Raw genomic sequence first — 25,794 nt, forward strand, 5'->3', positions numbered from 1 at the left:
AAGTAGATGATACTTGCATTATCCGTGACAAACTTGACCCTGTCCTTGATAATGAGAAAAAAGGAATGTTGACTGGTATTGACAAACCGTATTATGAAAGTGTGTATCCTGTAACCGTAGTTATTTATGGAATGTATCCTCTGATGATAAACCCAGCGTTCATGATCTAAAACCGATGAAATTTTAAAAAATAAATTTTGTAGCCGAACGAGTAACGGAACATTTACAAACGCGATACGTGGAAATGGTTTAACGGATCAGCGACGTGAAAAAGTAAACAAATGGGCTCAATTAGTTAAGGGAAAGGCGCTACAATAAGTGATGTTGCTGAAATAGGAAAGAAATTAAAATTCCCAAAGACATTAAGAACAATAACCAAAGAGTTTTATATGACTCAAAGTAAAAATCGAAAGGAGTTTCGATTTAAATCATTTATCGTAATGCGTGTGCTTGGACTAATGCAGTAACAATATTTCCACGAAATCGAATTGTTAAAATTTACCAAGGAGGTATATTTTATTTTTATTAACGACATAAGTAAGAATGATCCTGTGTCCGTGTGGCTGTTTCAATTTTTAGATAATAGAAATTATAATCAGTTTTTACGTCCTAATGGAGATATTTATTGTACAGAATCTCTCTATAAAGAAATGAAAAATCTTGAGTTGAAATATACCCATGACGATGCTGAAAACTTACTGAATAATTGTTTTACCGTTCCGTCAATTACTGCTAATTTTGCTAGAGAGGATAATTCGTGGAAAACAACACGATGGGATTTTCTTGAAGAAATACACCGCAGTTGTGTCGAATACGGACACGGTGGATTATGGAATAATACATATGATTATAAGGATGTTATTTTAGTTGATATGGTTGCATGTTATCCCGTGAGTTTTATTGGTATGGGAGAGTGTTTCAAGTATTTTGAGCGATTTGGACATCCAACACATGAGATGACTAGAGTATCAATAAGTGGACGATTGGTGTCACGGAATTGTGTAGGAGTTATATCAATAGGTATATTGTCAAAAATGTGCTCGGGTTTCGTTGCCGCGTACAGCGTCACCCGAGGGTGGTGTATTTTTTCGGCTTAGTTATTTCGAAATCCTGAGCGAAACTCAGACCCCTGCACGAACAAATTGCCTGCAGCGGGGAAACTTAAGTATCTAGCTGCGCATATCTGTCACAGCTAGTGTACATATAGAGCAAATTCTCTATAGCCAAATCACATTACGCAAAGTCTTGTCAGGAAGCTTACCCCTTTACAGAAGCAAATCTCCAGCTGTAGAGCTGCCTAAATGCCATGCCTTGTATATAGTTTGATGTGGAGTCACCAGCTGTAGAGCTGCTTTATACATGCCTGCCATGCCTTGTACATCGTTTGATGTGGAGTCACAGAACCCTGTGGGGTTTCGTGTGACGTATACGCTGTGTTTTGGTGACGTTGGATCGGAAGAGTGGACTGGTTTTTTCGATGCGAGGGACCAGGTTTTCGCGACCATCGGGTCTGTGATGTGAGGGATCCTTCAGCAGATTGAGAGGAGCGGACCATGCGTGGGTGCTTCTCTGGCCATTTACTAGAGCGCGTGGAATGGGAGTTAACATCTTGGTCGTCAAATGGGCGCCACGATAGTTATAGTGTTCCATGTTATTTCCACAATTGCATTTCATCATTTCATTCATTCCTATTCCTATTTCAATATCGGTTTACGATCGATAGGTTCATCATTTCATTCATTCCTATCGTTATATGAACTATCGATAGGTTCATAATGTCATTCATTCCTATTGTTATGTCGTTATATGATCGATCGATGGGTTCATCATTTCATTTCATTCATTCCTATTTCAATATCGGTTTACGATCGATAAGTTCATAATTACACGTATTGCTATATCGTTATGTGAACGATCGATAGGTTCATAATTTCATTCATTCCTATCGTTATATGAACGATCGATAGGTTCATAATTCATTCATTCCTGTCGTTATATGAACGATCGATAGGTTCATAATGTCATTCATTCCTATTGTTATGTCGTTATATGAACGATCGATGGGTTCATCATTTCATTCATTCCTATTCCTATTTCAATATCAGTTTACGATCGATAGGTTCATAATTACACGTATTGCTATATCGTTATGTGAACGATCGATAGGTTCATAATTTCATTTCATTCCTATCGTTATATGAACGATCGATAGGTTCGTAATTTCATTCATTCCTATCGTTATATGAACGATCGATAGGTTCATAATTTACACTGCTTCTCAATATCGTTTTATGAACGATACGTTAAAATTTACCTGCTTTTCTAAATCGTTATTTGAACGATACATTCATAATTACATTCTTTTCTAAATCGTTATTTGAACGATACATTCATAATTACATTCTTTTATAAATCGTTATTTGAACGATACATTCAAGACTCTTTATATTGGGGTGTAGGTCACTTTTATTTTGTTACTGACAAATTGAGCCGTTTAGAGAGAGTACATATACTGCATTTCACATTTTAAACTGAGATAACCCATTTTACAAAACGATGACAAAGGACCACTGCATGTATGTATATAAAGCGCTGTGACAGGTATGGCCAGTGTATATATATATATATATATATATATATATATATATATATATATATATATATATATATATATATACTATTTCACTTATAAGACGATTTTATCTACCATGAGCCGGAGCAGTACACTGGCCATACCTGTCACAGCGCTTACTTTCAGTAAGGTACATTTGTCATGCTTGCGATGGATCCCAGTTTCTGTACAGGATACTGTCCATGCCTATCATAGAGCATACTGTCAGTAGAATTTACTCTCTGTACAGTACACTAGCCATACCTGCCATATAGTCTATTCTCTGTACTGTACACTAACCATACCTGCCAGAGTCTACTTTCTGTACAGTACGCTAGTCATACCTGCCATAGAGTATACTCTCTGTACAGTACACTAGCCTTACCTGCCATATAGTCTACTATCTGTACTGTGCACTGGTCATGCCTACCATAGATCCTACCCTAAGTACAATACACTGGACATCCCTGCCATAGCGTCTACTCTCTGTACTGTACACGAGCCATATCTGTCTTATAATCAACTCTCTAAACAGTACACTAACCATACCTGCCATAGTCTACTTTCTGTACAGTACACTAGTCATACCTGCCATAGAGTCTACTCTCTGTACGGTTCTCTAGCCTTACCTGTCGTAGAGTTTACTCTCTGTACAGTGCATTGGTCATACCTGATATAAAGCCTACTCTAAGTACAGAACACTGGCCATACTTGCCATAGAGCCTATCATCAGTACAATAATGGGGCCATATAGTCTACTCTCTGTATAGTACACTGCTCTTACCTGCCATGGAGTATAATAACTGTACATTATATTGGCAATACCTGCCATAGTGTCTACTCTCAGTACAGAACGCTGGTTATATCTGCCATAGAGTTTACTCTCTGTACAGTACACTTGCATTACCTGTCATGGAGCCTACACTCAGTAAAGAACACTGGCCATACCTGCCATAGAGCCAACGCTCAGTATAGAACACTGGCTATTCCTGCCATAGAGCCTACTCTCAGTGCAGAACACTGGCCATACCTGCCATTGAGTCTACTCTCATTGCAGAACACTGATCATACCTGCCATAGAGCCTACTCTCAATACAGAACACTGATCATACCTGCCATAGAGCCTGCTCTCAGTATAGAACACTGGTTATTCCTGCCATATAGCCAACTCTCAGTATGAAACACTGACCATACCTGCCATAGAGCCTACTCTCAGTACAGAACACTGATCACAACCGCCATTTAGTTCCTAACTGCGTCAACACTTTTTAACATTTCATCACTTTGGGATAGTGATTACTTTATCTTGCATTCAAATAGCTCTACAAATCGAAATTGAGTTTATTTATAAAGAAGTATATTGATTTGATATCTATTATTTGTAAATAGATGCTAACTTGTGTGTTTCAGTTGACCATTATGAAGCTAGATTTGTCGCTCATGCCCTAAGCCAGTTTAACAGTAAACGCTAAAAGCGTCTGTTTTAAGGTCACATACCACTACCAAAACATCATTGAAGACCTCGAGGTTTGGATTAGGATAATCTGTATACTTTTAAACTTGGCTTATAGTGTGAAATCATTAATTTCAAAACCTAAAGGAAGGGGAAAAGATAATAAAAACGAACTGCTGATGCATATTTGATGCATACGTCATAGACAGGAACGACCATACGAATGAAAATATTGGTTAGGTGATTGAAAGTAGCATGTTTCTTATTCTTGTCAATTTTCCTAGAAAAATAACCTTAGAACTACTGCATAAACCGTATTGTCAATGTCTTAAATGGTTTTTGTGCATTGTTTCAGGAAAGAAAATGTAATGATATCCTTAAGAGTAATTTTTGATCTGCTATTCCATGTTTTGCCTTTTTTGTCAACTACTTTAACGAGAGTCTTCTTTTGCTTTTGAAGGTTTATTTTCATTCATATTGATCAAATAAATATAAAACATACTTCTCGTTTAAACAAAAATGATGGTTTAAATGAAGAAAGTAGAGCATTTCAAACACAGCGTAGTTAAATTCTTGGACACTGTACGCGCTGACCTTCGCGTGGGGATATTTGCCATTATTCTTAGGGCCAGAGGCATTGTCGCATGACACGGGTGAAAATCCGCCACTCTCGCTTTCTACAACATAGAAGAGAGAGAGAGAGAGAGAGAGAGAGAGAGAGAGGGATTCGGTTGGGGAGAGTTACCATAAAGAATTTTTAACGTAGATTTAACAATGTTTCAGTCATATCGCTACGATGTCTGTAATGTGGCAGTTTATAGTGATATCTAGTACTGGGGCAACATGCCCCAGTCTGATATATAAACAGTATTAGTATAACACAGTCTGATATATAAATAGCATTAGCATATAGCACTCTGATATGCAAACAGTATTAGCATATAACACTATGAAATTTAAAACAGTATTTGCATATAAAATATGATATATAAACATTATTAGTATATCACAGTCTGATATATAAACATTATTAGTATAACACAGTCCGATATATAAACAGCATTAGCATATCAAATTCTGATATATAAACCTCATTAGCATATCACAGTCTGATATATAAACAGTAGTCGCATATCACAGTCTGATATATAAACATTATTAGTATATCGCAATCTGATATAAAAACAGTATTGGTATAGTACAGTCTGATATATAAACAGTATTATTATATCACAATTTGATATATAAACAGTATAAGTATATAATAATATGATATATAAACAGTATTAGTATAGCATAGTCTTATATATAGTCAGTATTAGTATATCACAAACTGATATGTTTAACATTATTAGTATATCATGGTCTACTATATAAACAATATTAGTATTTCACAGTCTGTTATATAAACAATATTAGTATATAACTAATCAAAGATATGTATGATATGTTTAACAGCATTAGTATATCAAAGTCTGATATATAAACATTATAAGTATATCATATATGATCAGTATTAGTATATCACAATCTGATATATAAACAGTATTAATGTATCGCAGTCTGATGTATAAACAGTATTAGTAGATCACAGTCTGATATATAATAAGCATTAGTATATTTCAGTCTGATATATAAACAATATTAGTATGTCACAATCTGATATATCATCAGTATTTGTATATCACAATCTGATGTATAAATAATATTAGTATATCACAGTCTGATATATAGATAATAATAGTAGTTAACAGTCTGATATGTTTAACAGTTTTAGTATATCACAGTCTGATACTTAAACATTATAAGCTTATCACAGTCTGATATATAAAGAGTTTAAACGGTATTAGTATATCACAATCTGATAAATAAACAACATTAGCATATCGCAGTCGGATATATAAACAGTATTATTATATCACAATCTGATATATAAACAGTAGTAGTACATCACAGTCTGATATAAATAGTATTGGTATATCACAGTCTGATATATAATTCGTATTAATATATCACAGTCTGATATATAAACAGTATTAGTTTATCACAGTCTGATATAAAAACAGTATTATTATATTACGTTCTGATATATAAATAGTATTAGTATATCACAGTCTGATATATAAACAGTATTAGTGTATCACAGTCCGATATATAGTCAGTATTAGTATATCACAGACTGATATGTAAACAGTATTAGTATATCACAGACTGATATGTAAACAGTAGTAGTATATCACAGTCTGATATATAAACAGTATTAGTTTATCACAGTCTGATATATAAACAGTATTATTATATTACTTTTTGATATATAAACAGTATTATTGTATCAGTCTGATATATAGTCAGTATTAGTATATCACAGACTGATATGTAAACAGTATTAGTATATCACAGACTGATATGTAAACAGTAGTAGTATATCACAGTCTGATATATAAACAGTATTAGTTTATCACAGTCTGATATATAAACAGTATTATTATATTACTTTCTGATATATAAATAGTATTAGTATATCACAGTCTGATATATAAACATTATTATTTTATCACAGTGGGAGATATAAACAGTTTTAATATATCACATTCTTATATATAAACAGTACTGATATATCACAGTCTGATATATTAAAAGTATTAATATATCACAATCTGATATACAAACAGTAGTAGTATATCACAGTCTGATATATAAATAGTATTAGTATATCACAGTCTGATATATAAACAGTATTAGTGTATCACAGTCTGATATATAGTCAGTATTAGTATATCACAGACTGATATGTAAACAGTATTAGTATATCACAGACTGATATATAAACAGTAGTAGTATATCACAGTCTGATATATAAACAGTATTAGGCTATCACAGTCTGATATATAAATAGTATTTTTATTTAAGAATCTGATAAGAAGACAGTATTTTTATATGACAGTCTGGTATATAAACAGTATTAGTATATACACAATATTATTTTATCACAGTCTGATATATAATTAGTATTATTATATCACAGTCTGATATATAAGCAGTATTAGTATATTATACTACCAATCTTTTTATAGCCATGAACACATCGATAAATTCCATACATAGCCTTACATTATCTGATTAAATCTTTAACCCTTTTGCGTGACAGCTGGAGTCGCATCGAATTTTACATACTAATAACCTGTTCTATGTCCAAAATGACGATGAATTCCTAAACTCGAGATTTCAAATTCCAGTGAAATTGTTGTACATATATATATATCGTTCAGATGATATTCCATGAACTGAAGATCATCACAAATGGCATATGATGGGGTTTAAAATTAAATGCCATAGTCGAAACAATAGATCCGTCTGAGTATATACTGTCTAGGAAGAAGAAAACTTTAAATGGTAAAACTTCAGGTCTTAAGTTCAATACAATTAATACAACATTGGTATTCGACACTATTTCAGGTCTTAAGTTCAATACAATTAATGCAGCATTGGAATTCGACACTATTTATATCTGGTTATCGTATTGTTTCCTGGAATATTAAACTGAATGTCGGGAGTCTGAATCCTTTGCAGTGTTGATTTATTCCAAAAAGACTTATGCAAGAGCATTTTGATAAACTGCTTCTCTTTGAGTGATTGAGTAATTCTATTCTATAAGTTTAATTTAAAAGTTACAACGTTGGCTTTCTTCAAATTTTGAAGAATCCTATGCTCTTCCTTTTCATTCCTCGCGTGTATGAACACCTGTATAACATGCTGAAAGTTCTTGTTGCAAATATAAATCCTAGCTTATTCAGCGACGGACATTGGACTACCTTTTTCTCATCTTTCCATCACGTTGTCAGTCGCATGATTTGTCTACAACAGGTGTGATTGATGATTTGGATTTGATAGATACGTTTACCTTATTATCAATTGCGTTGTTTTATTTTTTTATATGATTTAAGACAACATTTTACTTGGTTGACAAATGAAGAGTCATGTCTATGATGGAGGTGTCGTGCTTATACATTATAGCTATGTTAGAAAAGTTCCAAAGTACAATTGTAGCTAATAAATACAGGTGATTTGTGATTATTTGATTGACTGTAAAATACATCGGACTTTCAACAATGTGATTAACTGGAAGTAAATGATGATAAATGACCTATCAGGAACGGATCAGGTAAAGCTTTGAGAGTTGTTTTCTCCAAAATATCAAAAGGGCCCCGACTTTGCTCGAAAGGGCACTAAAGCAAAAATCTGTGTATCTATTTACTCGACTGCACATTGTACCCAATAAGCATGACCAAGAATAAAACAAGGTTACAATTTCAGGTGACAAGTGACTATCTTTGTTTGTGTACGGTTTTATAACGGGGTTTTTCCGGTAAACCTGGAAACCTCCCACTCCCCGATCTGGCCCTGCCTATTACATATAAAAATGTACATATATAAGCACACTATTTACTATTAATTCTTTTGTCAACTTTGTTTTTAAAACCTGAAGTATGCACTCCCGTCATCTTATTTCCGTTAAGCGACTCATAAGACACTAGAATTATAGGTTAGGAACAAATATGAACGAGTTTTTCGGATGTGGTATTGCACGACCTTGGGAGTGCAGTATATCCATCTGACAAAACGAGTTCATATTTTCCTATACAAATGCAGTAACCTTTTTATTATATGCTCATTTTCTTATTCTACCAAAGGCTTAATTATATCAACAAAATACACTACAAGAAACAAAGTAAATGAATGTGTGCCATATTCCAAACTAAATACACAGGTGCAGATTCATCATTACACAATGTAAGGTTCAAAAGAAATGACGTTTATGTCTACTTAAAATTGAATTTAGAGTCATATTGTGAATAAATGCGCATTGCAACAGTTAGGATCTGGAATGAATAGAATGTGGTATTTTTGTCGATTCTACGAAATTTCGTGATTATTATCTGTGCAAATTGTACATGGAATACATCGGACTGAAGCAGCGCGGGAGAAGCGTGTTGACATTTGCAAGTTTGTTTGTTCTGTCATTGACTATTTCAAATCATAATGTGGGGAAAATATGAATGTCTTTCAATTAAAATTATCAAAAAGACGCTATTGAATTTAATGTTTATTTCAATTTGAGTGCAGCAAAGAGGATGTAATGTCACTTGGAATATAGTCGAAATTACAGTACAATTTCGAAATGTGTAATCAAGCTTGAGAACTCATGACATGGCTCATGTAATTCGGATTTGCAGAACTAAGACATTTTAAGGAAATTCAAGATGCAAAACTGTAAGTATATATTTTGTCATTCTTATTACCAGCTAAAGAAGACAAGTTTATTCCATGTAACTTGCATGTTATTTGTAAGGACCCTGTCTGGCGTCTACTGTATAGCTAGCCTAAATCCTAAAAATTGTATCAAAAATGTTAACGCGGAATGTTCCAAAGGAGCCGGTATGTGGCAGTCAACTAAACATCTGCTTTTAATTCATTCAGAAGCTAATTTCATCAACCAAAACGTATAGCGCCTACTACGCGAGTGTCCATGATTTGTTTGCAAATCAAACGTGCTGGCGTCTGCGTCCATTGTTTGTTTACAATAGAAAGTAGTTCCTTTGTGCACGTTAATGCAATATGAAGGTATGCAATATTGTAAAATACTGGACGATTCTGACAATGTAAAGTTAACGGAGAAAAAGTGAGCATATAATAATCGGTGATTATAACAATCATCAAAATGATGGTGGGGAGTGGGAAAAGGGTGTCACGATATACAGGAACTTCGGTTACAGCAAAACCCAAACGTCATATGTATCAGTTGTACTAGATATTACACAAGGTAAATCATTGTTACCAACAAATATATGATATTTCTACTATGTATGTATGTATGTATGTATGGATGGATGGATGGATGGATGGATGGATGTGGTATGTATGCATGCATGTATGTATGTATGTATGTATGTATGTATGTATGTATGTATGAAACCGATCTTTGATTCAATGCTCAATGTTACAATGTATCATGTAACAACTTCCCTTTTATTTAATCAATGTACTTCTATCTAGTTTAAATGGCATCGTTTTTTTATCACTCGAAATTTAATGCAACATATGTGACCCCAAAATAAAACATATATCCTTTATCCTAGACCAGTGAGCCACAACACCCTGACAACAATCAAGACTCTCAACGCACTTCCAAACTGACAGGTGCATGGAAACAATCCTAACGATGTATATAATCATACTGTATCTGGCTCATCGTTTCATAAAGTTATCTGCAGGTTCCATTGATGTATTGCGTCGTTTATTTCTAACATTATTTTGTTCGTTTTCGTTTGGCAACAGCACGTTCCATCCTCTTCAAAATATTTATGTTCATTGCGTGTTTAATGAGAATCGCTCCATGTACGCGAATTCCTCCACAGCAAGCAAGCCCGTAAGCGCGGTGTTTAGGTTTCATTTGTTAACTGAATGACGAGTAAAGTGTTCAATAAAACGTTCAAATATTTGTTTTTGGTTCAGCTGTGATATTCCTGTAACATAACGGAATGATTAATATGCTTGCTTTTAAGCGTAGAATAAAAGCTTTTTGCCTGAATATTGAACGATACAGACCACTCGTTCATGTGTCCTAGAATGCCATTGCAAGCTCTGCCATCCTGAATATTGAACGATACAGACCACTCGTTCATGTGTCCTAGAATGCCATTGCAAGCTCTGCCATCCTGAATATTGAACGATACAGACCACTCGTTCATGTGTCCTAGAATGCCATTGCAAGCTCTGCCATCCTGAATATTGAACGATACAGACCACTCGTTCATGTGTCCTAGAATGCCATTGCAAGCTCTGCCATCCTGAATATTGAACAATACAGACCACTCGTTCATGTGTCCTAGAATGCCATTGCAAGCTCTGCCATCCTGAGCAATATGACATCAGGTGCAATACGTTTCAGTATTTCAATGGCCAAAACATAGAACCAAAAGGTGGCAGAAATAAGTTATATAAATGTTTTTATTTTGAATTGTTTTACATTAACTTAGTTACAACACTGCTCTAAATTACGTTATTCTTACTTGTATCGAAAGCTTCTGAATCAAATGTCCTCATATCGTCTTTGTAATGTTTAAAATTTCCTCTTTTGATGCAAGAAAAATATTTAAGGGCATTGTTGTTTAACCCCGGGTTGCAGCTTGGAAACGTTCGAAAAGACCAGAAGATTTATGGAGGAATGGTTTAAAAATAAACATCCTTTTTAACAATAATATCCGTTTGTAAATTTATAGGAATATACTTGTTGCGCGAGAGATGGTTAGTAATCTCATTGACACGATTAGTTACCCGAAATCAGGAGTCATATCTCAATATTGAAGGAAAACAAATGTAACCATGTTTAAACAAAGAATTATTTCTGCAGACATAGATTTTACTTTAGTTTACTTTTAATGAGATTCGTTTTCATTACTATTTGATTTTTCCTTCGCCAACGTTCATAGCACCTTCTACCAACATAAAATTTGAAGTACCTTCTCTTCTCTTCATTTAGTTCTTATACAACAGGTATTGCTCGTGCTGTAATTATTGAACGATACTCTATCTCTCTTTGCAGGCTGACCACAGTGAAATCAGTCAAACCAGTCAAATAGCGTGATGGCTTTAACGAGTTCAGATAGTAGTTTGATCGTGAACAACAGTACTCTGACGGAATATCTCTCCACGATGGCCAATGATAGTGATGTTCCGCAACAAACAAATACTATTGACCACGAAATGTTTTATAAAACATCTCAGTTTGTAACTGGACTAATTCTATATCCAGTTATATGCATTCCAGGATTTTTAGCTAATATTTTGACTTTGATTGTGTTATCGCAGAAGAATATGCTGACATCGACGAATGCTTTTTTGAGTGCATTGGCTGTGTCTGACGCAGTAAAATTGGCCAGTGACATCATTTATTTTCTTGTGATTGCTTTGATGAGAACCAATCCAGCTGTAGCAAAAAAGGCTTTCGGCTATGTATATCCTTATGCCCATTTTATTTTCAACGCATCAACGTGCGTTTCATCCTGGCTGACAGTGTCGGTCGCTGCGGAGCGATATATTATGGTATGTCATCCTGCACGTTCCCGAAGTCTTTGTTCAAGAACAAGGTCTATAATTACATCTATGTTTGTCTTTATCATCATGACTGGAATGGCTTTGCCTTCTGCATTGAGGTATAAGACTGTCACACTTATAGACCCAAATTCCAACGAAACTATGTACAATGTCAACTTGACTGATCTCTGGAAACAGCAGACCTTTGTGAAATCGTATACATGGATAATGAACCTACTACGATGCATCATTCCGTTATTTATATTAATTGTCCTGAATTTCTGTATCATTAATGCTCTCCGAAAAACGAGAGCCAACAAAAAATTGTCGTCCAGAAATAGAGTTACGTTTATGCTCATAATGGTTATCGTTGTATTTTTAGTCGGCATAACGCCAGACGCCGTCATGTCTACATTCCTTGGGTTTGGATACCACGAGGCAAATCTCTTGGTTAAGGGCATAAGGGAATTCACAGACACTCTTCTAGCCGTTAGTGCAGCGGTAAACTTTGTGATTTACTGTGTATGCAATAAGAATTTCAGACAAACATTTGTGACCTTATTTTGTGGAAAACAGTATACAGGAAAAGTAGCGCAGCTGGACGAAACGCAATATAGACGTTTATCCGAGAATTACAATGTTTCACCGACATCAAAAAATGGAAACACCCGTCTGTAATGTAACTTTCTGTAAAAGACATGTTTTTCTCTAAAGATGGATTGAATTAACGATTGTGATTTCATAAAAGGCGCATTGTACCAATTAAAAGCTATCTGAGGGCAAAGACAATTTTTGTTTGGATATTGCGATTTGTTTTCAAGCAAGTCTGACAATAGGTGTGAAGTTTTCTAGTTGGTAGACTTTACGGATAATTGCTGGAACGCAGTAACTGTAGACACCGTGGGTGTTTATATAAAATAAGCGATCGAACGTATGATAAAGTTGTTTAAAACAACTCAAATTTTCTGAATGAATTAGCAATAATTTCTATCGTGCACTAGTTTAAAACAAGAGTTGTTTTGTAACGTGATATTTAGGCTAAAAGATTCGAACCAGTCCGAATATGATGCATGACTTTTACAACAAAATATCGGCATATCCTTGCAAGGTAGATTCGATATTCAATTTTAAACTTAAATGGGTCAGTTTAAATCTTAATGACTCTACCTAGTGTGGGCTGAATCTGTTTTTGTTGCATCTTAAATGTACGTAAGGTGAGATATGGTAGTCACTTTTTCGCCGAAATCGGCGGAGATGGCGTCAAAATTATTCAACATCTTAAAATCAAATGTTTCTACATAAATTGCTGCACTCGAGTGCTTTGGATGATTTCTTGCATATGAGCGAACAATATTAAAATATTGTGTTTAAGTATTCATATGTCAAATATATTCTTCATCAGTGTCTTGATTAATGAGACTCTTTAGCATAATATTAATATGGGCCGTTTGTTTGTCTACCCATATGATTGTCATACGTCATTAATCAGAACATTTTATCGTGATTGTGAACACTGTTAAAAGTTTGTTTTCAAACTTTTTGAATGTCCCATGTTTTCTACATTTTTTGTCTCATTCATCAGAATCTTTGGCCTATTGACATAGGTCTAACGTGTATATTTGGATATGATTGAATATCATGTAACGTGTGTCTCGCCTGCCTGAAGAGAAAGCTTGTTTCACCTTTGTAAACAGCTGTAATATTTTGTGGAAAATAATTGTTAAAAGTGACATGTCTTCTAAAGCCGTTACTGTATTCAACTGAATATTTGGGATACTATTTCTGTAAGTTTGACATCTATACGTCATTTATGTCCCGTCTTAACTTTTACGTAAACAGAATTATTTGCGAAGTAATATTCAACAATGGGAAACGTTTGTGCATCAGTTTTTGAAATCCAAATACAGTTTTACTTGCAAGCATATTGATGGAGGTCGGTCCTTGGGATCCGCAAAACAATTGTTCTATTAATTTCCACCTGTAAAGTTCAAAGTACTTAACAACAGGATGATGCTATTGCAGACTATGCACTATTCAAATTTAAACAAAAATATATTTTCAAATAATCTGAGTGCCTTTCGTACAATAACGGTTCCGAAAATAACGTAATAGTTGCATACAACGTTATGTAAAGCTTCACATTAACTATTCGCTTTTTATTTTTAAGTGAAACTTCGATTACATTAACGTCTAAATTCAGTAAGCTTTTTTCTAAATGTATAACGCTAAGTTTTGTTTGTAAATAGTAATGGAAGATTATTTTTTAATGATCGTGTACTATTCTGATTTCGTACGACACGCACCCCTGAGTACATTGGAGTTACAAAATGTGTTTAATTCAAAACAAGAAATAATCATGACCCTCAGTTCGACAATTGAGGGTGTTATAAATTAAACTACAACGCCTACAACCTTTTTCGTCCTATGTTAGCTAACTAACGTGTAATAACGGCTGGTTTATTCTGACAGATTTTGGGCATACTGAGCTGATGCGCATGCGTAATTAATTTGGACGTCGTGATTGTCACGCCCAAATGTGCTAACTAAAATGAATATTTAGGTTACTTTATCGAAGTACATATTATCTTTGCCTGAATATGAAGGACTATTTACCGAAATAACCATTGCCCAAATATGGTAAGAAGGACTATTTACCGAAATAACCATTGCCCAAATATGGTAAGAAGGACTATTGATCGAAATAGCCATTGCCAAAATATGGTACGATCGGCTAGTTAAAGAACTTAGAAATATATCTTTATTTTTACACTTTCAACTATCTCTGAGAGAGAGAGAGAGAGAGAGAGATGAAAATAGTTCATATATTTTTGTCAGTTTAGAATGGAGAATGCACCTAAACTGAGTATCGGTTACTTTAAAGAGACTTCATTTTTACTGAGATTCCGTTTTTAATTTATTTTAAGACAAAGGTGTCTTATATGCAGTTTAAATTTAAAATATTTATTGTACAATATAATGTATACCAGTTTCATATAAATCAGATTCTGCTACATGTACTGATATATCTTTAACAAGAAGGCAAACTGCTTAATACCAATCCATGACATGATTACATATTACATTAGACACACGCACCCACTGATATATATATATATATATATATATATATATATATATATATATATATATATATATATATATATATATATATATATATATATATATATGTTTTACTTACAAAATCCAAAATCCAGTGTTTCGGCGTAAACTTGATTTCCGTTATTAAGATTACAAAGATTTTAATAAACATAAATATTCCTTCTGAGATACAAGCGTTGCATTATGATTCATTATCTTTGTCATATGACAAGCTTCAAGAAAATATATTAACGTTATATAATGATATGATGGAAAAGATTAAGATACGCTGATTCCCCGAACTTCAGTTAGTCATCCTGTCTTATCTCTATTATTATTAAATATATTATTCATTAAATCTGTATTTATTGTTGTTGTTAGTTTCAATAATTTATAATTATAATGAGATTTTTTATTAAACAGTACTAAGTTTGTTATATCTTATTTCCCAAGTCATTAAACAGTCTTTTCCACAGTCCTTAGGAACTTGTACTAGGATGTCTTATATATACTGTATATTGATGATATATACGTGTACGGAAGAAAAATTACACAGCTATTTTTAGACGTAAATATAATCTTAACACCATCTTGTTTTTTTCTAGGCGAGTTGAATAATTTCCTCTTTCTCAAACAGACTTGAAGGTAACCGTAGTGTTTCTTCCAAAAGCGGTAACATTTTGGCGAAATTATATCCGGCGAGATATGCGAAGAAAATAGATCAGTATAGGGTGATAAGTGTTGCAAATAATACTTGGGGACGTTTCGTCTATCAATTAAACATTGTTTGGTTTGAAATATTCTCCCTACAACATGTTTAGTCGAACCCACAACCTATCGTACACGTGGTCATTGTTGATATTTTCCGTCTTTCAAGTTTGACGATAACCATAACGTCACTGACTGGTTTGGTTTCGATGTATAGGTGAGTGTCTGATCAGGCAATTAATGGTCTGAACTGTCTATAGCACGCTTGACAACAGATGGCGCTTGGACTTGCTTGTTTCGTAGAGGATGAGCTGCTTTGATCAGACTTACGGTGGTCACGCTACTGCAATGTTTCTGTGGTTCTACTCCCTTCCAAATCTTTCAGTCAAGTATGGATGAGAATATGCCTTGTTAGATGTTCCCAAGACTGAGGGTTAATGTTGAAGTTTTTTCCAGAATGGCTTGACGGAGCTCGCTTTCGCCATAGTCGCTCTTCTGGCATCGGGGTGACATGGCCTGACCATCTTAACTTCTGTTATTGACGATATTAAATCACAACGTGGAAGCGTCACTGAAGCTATTACGACGCAATAATACCATGGTACGAGCTCTTTGCATGCATTACGCGGAATTTCCTCGGCTTATTCCGTTGCAGGCTATAAAATAAATGTAGATGTTAATAGTGGTCATACTGAATTGCCTTCGTGTCTGTTGTTGTTTTTATGTTATGGTATCGTCATTGAGGTTTTAAGAATTCGATGATATAGCATTGCTGATAAAGCCTAAACAGTATTTTAAGGTTTTGCAAACTGAATGAATTTCTAATTGTGTTATTCGAAAGTTACAGGTATTGCATAAATATGAAAAGTCACTGCATTAAATGTATGGTGAAACGTTGTGAAATATTATTTCCAAAGTCTATAAGTCAATGTGAGAGTTTTTCGTTTCGTATCCAGCTTATTTTTAACGACCAAAAACGTATTATTAAAAACGATAATGTTCCTATTGTTCGTAGCATGCGACGGAAAAGTCCATTACCCACGCTCATATTCTCTTGGCGTTGTTATCAGTAGATGACTGTTTTGTTGTTATCTAAATAAATTATTTTGTTTACGTTAGGATTCATTGATTACAATGTTTACATGGTTTTGAGAATGCGACATTTTAATGACAAGAATTAAAAAAACCAAGAAGAAAATGTGTCTAATATGTGTAGTCCGATAGATAATGGGGCTAAAAATATAAAAGATACCGAAAGTGACTATGTCCAATGCTTGAAGGGGACTGTTCTTATACATACATATATACATACATACATACACGGTGGTATTTGCTTTGCTCCAGTTATATATTTCCGGACTAAAGAGAGATATCCGAAATGTGTCAAGATTGTTTGAATTCATTAAGGTTTAATGAGAAAATGTGCTTGATCATGTCGATTAACTCCAGTAAAGAGATCACCAATGATTATTTTGTTGTGCTGTTAAGTTCTTAATGTTCTTCAATATGGATATATAAATAAAAATGTATAATGTATATACCTTCGTTTGTCATAATTCGGGAGTCTTTCCAGGAAGATATTAAGAATAAATGAATGAAAGAAAACGATGAACAGTATTGTGCAAAACAATGACAGGAACTTATTATTGCTGACGAAGATATTGTTTCGGTTTCTTTGGAACCCTTTGAAACTCGAAGCACTTTAAAACTGGCACTCCCATTTAGATCTGACTATTCACACATTGGGGCTAAAATTGTATTTAAAGATATACTTCTTTCAAATAATCGACATGTTTTATATTTTCAAACACTATCTTCTCCGTTTCCATTTGAAGTGATAAGATTGCATAACATGCGTACTGCGAAGTTAGGTTAGGTTGGAACCCGATATCTATCTTGGGGATTATGAACAGTATCATCCTAACGTTTTCGAAAAGGTTGAACGGTACACGAACCGGCAGCTTATGGACAAAATCAAAGCTAGTCGATCGCTTTGAGCTCGTTCCTGCTAGATGAAATTGGTTCGTTCATCCACAAAACGAAAGCGCGCGACCTCTTAGTTAACGGGATTGAAATGGCGCAAAATTAATACTGGTACATCCTTTCACTTGGAATGGATATGCTTGTTTTCAAATCTAAACTGTTGTAGTGTTTTTTATTTAGACAGATCAAGATAGATTTAGAAGTAACCAAGGGAGAAGACTGCATTGTATTATAATAGGCGTTGGTTTGACAAACACAAACCTAAGGCATCACATTGTTTTTCTCCAGTTAGATGTCAAAATGATAAAATCCAAATTAGATATTTCCCATCACATGTCTTTATGGTATGAAGTATGCAGTAATTCTCTTATCTGATTTCTCTGTAGATATATTATATTGATGTTATAACAAAAATATCATATTTTAAATAAATTATATGTATGATCCATACATGGACTTATTACGTGGACTATATTAGATGTTCGCTTTCTTTGTCTTAATATTCATAAATGACAAGTTATAGTAGAAGACTGGTGTGATACTAAACCACGCGCTTTCGGAATGTAAAGGTAACTTTTACAGGGTCACAAAGCCACAAAATGAAGAAGAAGACGATATAAAATGAAATAATAAGGTTGAACGAGGCTGAATCTGGGTAAGTTTTAATGTTTGTAAGGCTGAAATGACAAGAACAATGGACCCACACTTGACGATGCAATTGTCCACATACATAGTTTTATAGCCCGGATCTAATATTTTCTTATTCTGCGCTTTATAATACATGAATAAGTTATATTCGAAAGTAGTACTGTATCATTAAATTTGTAATAACTAATAGCTTAAAATTAATTTATATTTACAACTACGTATTCAGTAAGTTGCACTGTGTTTTAATATGACAATGATATGTAAGGTCATTGATAAAAAAGTGAAATAATGACAGGAACAGTTGATTTTGGGTATCTATAAGTTCACTATTACTTTTACATGGACAAATGCCAGTTTGAATTGTTCTTGATTTATACCTCTGGGTTTAACGGTTAGCAGTAGGTACATCCATTAGGCTTCTTTGTATTTCTTACTGAATGCGCTCCATTTTGAGATATGAGCGATCTGAAGACAGGATGACATCACTGAAAATATGGTGGGGAGAAGAAAAATAATGCGCCGCCATTGGGCTTCTTTCCACATTATTGATTAGGCAATCTGATCTTTAGAGATTCTATCAAATACTTAATTTCCGCATACCATACACGTTATGAGGTAGACCACATTTTGCGTGTTACAGACCATACACGTTATGAGGTAGATGACATTCCGTGTGCTGCATACCACACAAGTTATGAGGTAGATCACACTTTGTGTCCTGCATACAATACACATCCTATGGTAGATCACATTTTGTGTGTTACATGTTAAAGCTTTGTTGTGAATTTTAAACACTTCACCTCTGGTTGTACTGAAATTGTGTTTTTCTTCCTTCATTTGTTGATATATCCTGCATCCTTTTTACCACAAGGTTTTGATTTATATCTATAATTTTTTTGTTGTGATAGTAGACTGAATTTACTGTGACTTGTACACCCCTTAAATTTTGAAGTCTACTCAATGTACTAATTTAGAATGCTTATACAATTCAGTGATAGGCCAATTTTTGTGATTGATGCGACTTACTTGTGGGTTCTCTGGGTGGAACGTTAGAATAAAAAGTATTTTCTTTTCCATTGTATGTTGGGTCAGCATGGTGTATTTGCTTGGCTCTATATATCGCCGTCACTATTATATCTTTGTTACAACCCCGCTTTGTCAGATGATGTGGTAGATTTATGTACTTCTCATCTCATGTTTTGAAATTAGAGTTAATTTTCCTGCTTCTAAGTGATTTTGGGTGCATCGCTTTGGATCGCTTGAACTAAATGTCCGTATGGAGTGTGTTATTGACAATATTAGTTTTTGTATTCGAACATAACAAGACTGGTGTTCGAAACTGAAGCAGTGAATTTGATAGAATGGAAAGTATTAATCTGCATGATGCATTCGTCTACGTTGCCCCTCCCTTATTTTGATATTATTTTGACGTAATCAATGAAACATATCAATTGTTATGGGATACATACATACATACATACATACATACATGCATGCATGCATCACGCACGTGCGCGCACACACACACACACACAAACACACACACACACACACACACACACACACACACACACACATTCATACATACATACATACATACATACATACATACATACATACCATTTACATTGTCCTTTCCCATTAATTTTCCTTGGCAAACTCACTTGGTTCCCATATTCTGAATATGATATAGACGGTAGTGTGTTAAAAGTGTCATGAAAATTTATCCAAAATTATAAACGAAATAGTCATTTATCACACAGTCAATCTCCTTTGTCTTCCTTTTACTTTAGATTTGTCTTAGACGATATTTAAATTTCGCGGGTAATACAAACAAAGAAAAAGTGATAAAAGAACGAAATAATAAAACCCTTTCTATGTAATTTAACTTTTAAACCTCGTAATATCCATGTTAAAACGTATTCAGTTTCAGCCTCTTGGACAAACCGAGGTAACTTTATTTTCTTCGACATAGAACAAAAGTTTCTTCTGTTTCTTGGTTGGTTTTAAACAGATTATATTGCCGTAATTGCAACACATGGGGTCGGGCTACAAGTTCTTACAATTTAGCAACCACCCTTCACCAAATATGGAAGTAGGTACATGAAATGTAGCAACGACGTGCATATACTTATGCATGGATCAGAGATATGTTGCATCAATACAAATGCATATAGAAAATTTCATAATAATTGAATAGGTAATGCAAACAAAGTGTATAACAAACAAATTAAAATGATAATGGGATAGAATTGGGGCGGGGCGAGGTATAAAGGGTATAGTGGCGAGTACATGAAGGAAATCATGCCAGTAGACCATTTATCTTAGACGATTGTTGAAATCGTTTAGTGTTTTTGAATTAAGTCTGGAAGCTTTCAAAAATGTGAGTGTTTAGGTCATTTGATAGCTCAACTGATCCAAACAGCACTACCTTTGTACTAACAGGAATGAATAACTGGATTTAACAAAGCATTAGGATCTGTCATGGTACTGTATGTTGCTTACAAGTAAATATATAATGGTAGGCGGTCTCATCGTCATCTTTGAAAATAAATCATTATTTATATGTCACTGTAATTTTTTATTCTCCTAGAATATATAATTGATGATTTTCTCTTACCAGTATAATAATGTAGAGGAACACGATTTTGTGTTGGTACAATTGTACCTTTAAAAATTGAAAAATCTGTTTCATGTTTTGCTGAATCTGGCAAAGTGTTCCAAAATTTCAATGTGCAAGATATATCACAATTTCTAGTCGTGTATATACTTGTTGAAAATTATTTTATTTTCCCAAATTATAATGTTTTGTTTGTCAAACTAACGGTGGTACAAGATCTTAGAGGTAAGATGGAGAAGATCCAAATACAATTTTGAGAAAGGTACAGAGTTTATGAAATGTTCTTCTTTCTGATAATGGGAGCCAACCATTTTCTCTGATAATGGGAGCCAACCATTTTCTCTGTAAATATTGTTAGTAGAAGCGGTACGGGTAAGTCCAGTTACAATTCTTGTAGCTACAAGCTGCTCACTTTCGTGTTTTAATAAGTCAGCGGCAGTGAGTTTACCCCATATAATATAAGCATAATCTAGTGGAGGGCTTAAATAAGAGAGACCAATCCTTTCTTATGTCTTCAGACCTAGATTGTATATAATAGACCTTAACACGTTTAGCATTTTAGATGCATGTAAACATATATTATCAATATGTTTCAAAATGCTAAAGAGTTAGTGAATGTCAGACCAAGGTGTTTATGATGCTCAGCAAAATGCTGCAGCTTATTTTGAATCAAACTCGGGGAAAATCCTTCTAATTTGGTCAAGAAAAGCATAACATCATAATGTAGCACATATTCGGTGTCTTTGGTATTAGATGATAATTAAGCTAGTGAATTATCATCAGCGAAAAGTCACACACACACACACACACACACACACACACACACACATATATATATATATATATATATATATATATATATATATATGACATAATAATAATAATAATAATAATGAGGACTTTCTATAGCTCCTAATCTTTAGAAGCTCTAAGCGCTTTACAACATTAGACAACACCTAAAAGATAAAAAACATAATGATTTGATTACAAAAAAAACATAATGATATGATTACAAAAACAAACACCATGAAATTAGAAAATAGTAGTGCACCTCGAATAGATCCTCGGGGGACACCCACCAACACGTGTTTGTCTGCTGCTTCAGTGTTATTATCGAAGTTGAACAGAACGATAGTTCCTTAGCCAATTAATTCAATGAGAATCAGTTCCATATGTTTTCAATTCAAAAAGCATTCTTTTATACCAGAAGTGATCAATGGCCTTTGAATCATCACAAAATACAATGCACACATCCTCGAGTTTGCCTAAAGCAGTGCGTATACTATGATACCAAGTAATTGAAATATGGTGGAATTTAGGTGGACGAAACCAGACTTATATTTAAAAAGATGTTTTGAATTCAAGTGACTGTAAATCAATTTAAATATAACACTTTTTATTACTTTCCATTCACAGTTTAACAAATAATTAGGCCCGTATTTTGACAGTTCGTTGGGATTCCCTTTTCAAAAACTGACTTCACAAGAGCTTCATTCCGACTATTTGAAAGCAATTGTACTTATACTTGTATGTTGAATAAGATGCATATAGGTTTTATCGATGTTTGATCTTGTCAAGTCCATTAGCCTTTTGACTGTGTATAGGTTTTATTACATTTAAAATATCTTGCAGTATAATCGTTATTTATGATAAACTTTCATTCGTCTTGTAATAGATTTGGGCTAGTTCAATGTTAGTATTATCCATTTCGGATATTGTAGTGAAAACAGTTTTTAACATTTTGCGTTTTCAAAGCCGGTACATTCCGTTATTCAAATTCCATCGTCTGTCGTAAACTCGAGTGGTTATGTTATATATATTTTGTTCTGTTCAATAAAATGTATAATTAGATAACAATAATCATTGGGATTGCGCCACATCTTTTCAGTGCTATATTTCGAATAAATATTTTCTTTTGCAATGTTTTAATTGATTACGTTATTTCTAAGCTTTTAAGATTGTAGCCATATGGATTAATATTCTATGTTGCCTTATTCTCTATACAATCTCGATTTCTTATGGTTATACGCAATTGTCTATAATACTAAAAGTTATTGAGCGAATGTATGGTTAAAAATTTGAAGGAATATACATTTTAGCAAATTCACTAAGCAAGGAGGTAATCTTATCGTGGCTAATGTAATGTTATAACAACTTTGAAATGAACTTTCCCAGTTTTCGTTTAAAATAATTGCATTTAATTTGTTTAAAATCAGCTTTCTTATAGAACCAAACGTCTTTCGTGCAGATTGAACAAACATCAAAAACATTTTTAATTATTAGAAATGTAGCTCGATAGTCACTTATACATGGTTCAACAGGAATCAGACATGAGAGTCACTCGTCAACCGTGCTAGATACTATAATTTAGTCAGGTAGTATAAATAAGGTATCCGTAAATAGATGGGGTATCCGTAAGATAGATGAGGTGTCCGTGATCCTCGTAGGGTCCGTTATTATATTTTCTAAACTGTTCTCTGTCGTTATATCCCAGCAACTGCTCAAGTTATAATTTAGTAAGTCCTCATTTAGATCCCCGAGTAAAATAATGTCTTTTAGAAAAATTGACATGACTGGACTTATCATATCTGACTTGATAGTGAAATCCTTCAGTGATTAGTTCATCATCGTGTATACTGTCACCAACATGGGTTTCAGTTATTGCATTTCGATCAAAATTATCAACATGGATTGATATGTAATCTAATTTATGAAGGATATGTCATATGTTTAGATGAAATAACGATATCGTATTGTGCGCTAGAAAGGAGTAGCTAGATGACGACGACGATGATGATGATGATGACGACGACGATGACGACGACGATGATGATGCAGCATTCAGTGTCATATGACCTGGATTAGTTATACATCCCATGAAAGCATAATTAAGAGTGAAATCCACAGTGCAGACGTGACTACATATAAGATCATTTCTTGGCGTATATTTGTTTATCTGCATTCTAGTTAATTTAAAACGAGCGGCATTCTAGCCGACATAAACGGCTGTGTCCATAATTCAGACCACATGAATACAAAACAGCAACACAAGTTTATAAAGAATGTTAGTTTTATACAACAAACTCAAAGTGCGATAATAATCAATCAGTACCAATGCTTATTGTTGTAAACAGTAACAAAATAGCACAAACATTTTAACTATAGTTGCCAGTAAGGACTCTGTCATGTTTACTTTTTTTAAATTGTTAGCATCTGTTGAGTTTTGTTCGCTTTGAATATCAACCTTACAATAAAAAAACAATGTTAACATTAATAAAGAAAAATTCACAAGTACTCGTGCAATCGTATTGTAATTGTGTTGTTTGTGGAAATAACAAAATTAATAATAGATATGAAATAAATCATAATTCCAAAATAATTAGTCAATTGTATATTCTAGATGAATTCACATTTTGAAATTGATTCAAAATTGAACATTTTAAAATTATTTCACACAGTTTGAAATATATTCAAATTTAACTGTATTTAAATTATACAAAAATATGCAAATTAACTTCTTTTATACAAAATTAGAAAAAATAACAAAAATATTGATTTAGGCAAACTACAGATTTATAGTCAATTAGAGGAAAATTCCCCTAAATATATGATCGTTATTACTAGTGATTGAACAGAAAATTAGAGTTATAGAAATATTTCAAAAGAAAAATCGTTCTGCTATATTCATGAAACCAATTGGAGGTATAAGGTCAAATATTCCATTACACTACCCCACATGGGAAAATAACTATGATGTTCCATACGGGTTAATATTACCGGTACTGGTTGCAATGGTACCCCAATAGCTTTGCAGCGGCATCAATCAGGGTTGAGAAGCAAGAAGTTATTGATGCAACATAGCTTTGTACCATTGTAAAAATTACTTTTGCAATTGGAATCCTATTTTAAACTCTGAATGCCATTTCAACCGAATATATAACCTTGCAACATTATCCATCTGGTTCGACGGTATTTGTGTTGTTGCAATTATACATTGAAATCGTTGCAACTTTAGTTTTAGAAATACAACGAAATTACTTGTAGATGTCCGAAAGGGAAACGCTAGTCAAAGACGTTACCGTTCAAACTATGGTAATTCATACTCATTACTACCATGCGATGAATTCAAAACTGTGTAAAATTTCACTATTCCATTTTACATTAGGCGATTATCCCTATGCAATTAAGGTTCTTTTAAAAAATTGAACTGAAAATCAGGAATGACTAACTTTAGCGTTATCGATATCTTCGTTCTAAATGTTAGACAATTCTGTGGAAGATTCCGTAATTTCCATTGACGGTTACAGTACGTAGAGCAAAGACAGAGTGCAACGCCTGAATGGTGAGATAACATTATAGTTCCAGTCATTAGAAGAACAAACGTAGATTATATCCTGAAAATGATGCCGTATTATCAATATGGGTAAATGTTTCACTCACTAAAACAAAACCCGTTAATTCTTCCTCATGTTTCATCGTTTGAATTCATCTGTTCTTTACCAAATTCGATGCTGAAATTGAACATGGCACTCTCTCCACGCCTATTAAGGAACAGACAATTGATATTCTCAGCCATTG

At 33.7% G+C, this 25,794-nt stretch overlaps 1 protein-coding gene across 6 annotated transcripts in view; it reads left to right on the forward strand.

Moving 5' to 3' along the window:
• The window catches only part of LOC149791253 (FMRFamide receptor-like), a 549,532-nt gene extending 532,031 nt beyond the window's left edge, over positions 1 to 17,501 (forward strand). For 5 of the 6 annotated variants that reach the window (XM_089969739.1, XM_089969742.1, XM_089969741.1 and 2 more), the window contains one exon: positions 11,668 to 17,501. In XM_089969739.1, the coding sequence (XP_089825865.1) occupies positions 11,709 to 12,836 (1,128 nt within the window). In that variant the 5' untranslated portion in view covers positions 11,668 to 11,708 and the 3' untranslated portion in view covers positions 12,837 to 17,501. The remainder of the gene's footprint in view (positions 1 to 11,667) is intronic. The other variant, XM_089969746.1, reaches the window with a different exon arrangement.
• The last annotated feature ends 8,293 nt before the right edge of the window (positions 17,502 to 25,794 follow it).

This window comes from Sinohyriopsis cumingii, chromosome 9 (assembly GCF_028554795.1).
Source record: "Sinohyriopsis cumingii isolate HCF-2022 chromosome 9, ASM2855479v2, whole genome shotgun sequence".
NCBI lineage: Eukaryota > Metazoa > Mollusca > Bivalvia > Unionida > Unionidae > Sinohyriopsis > Sinohyriopsis cumingii.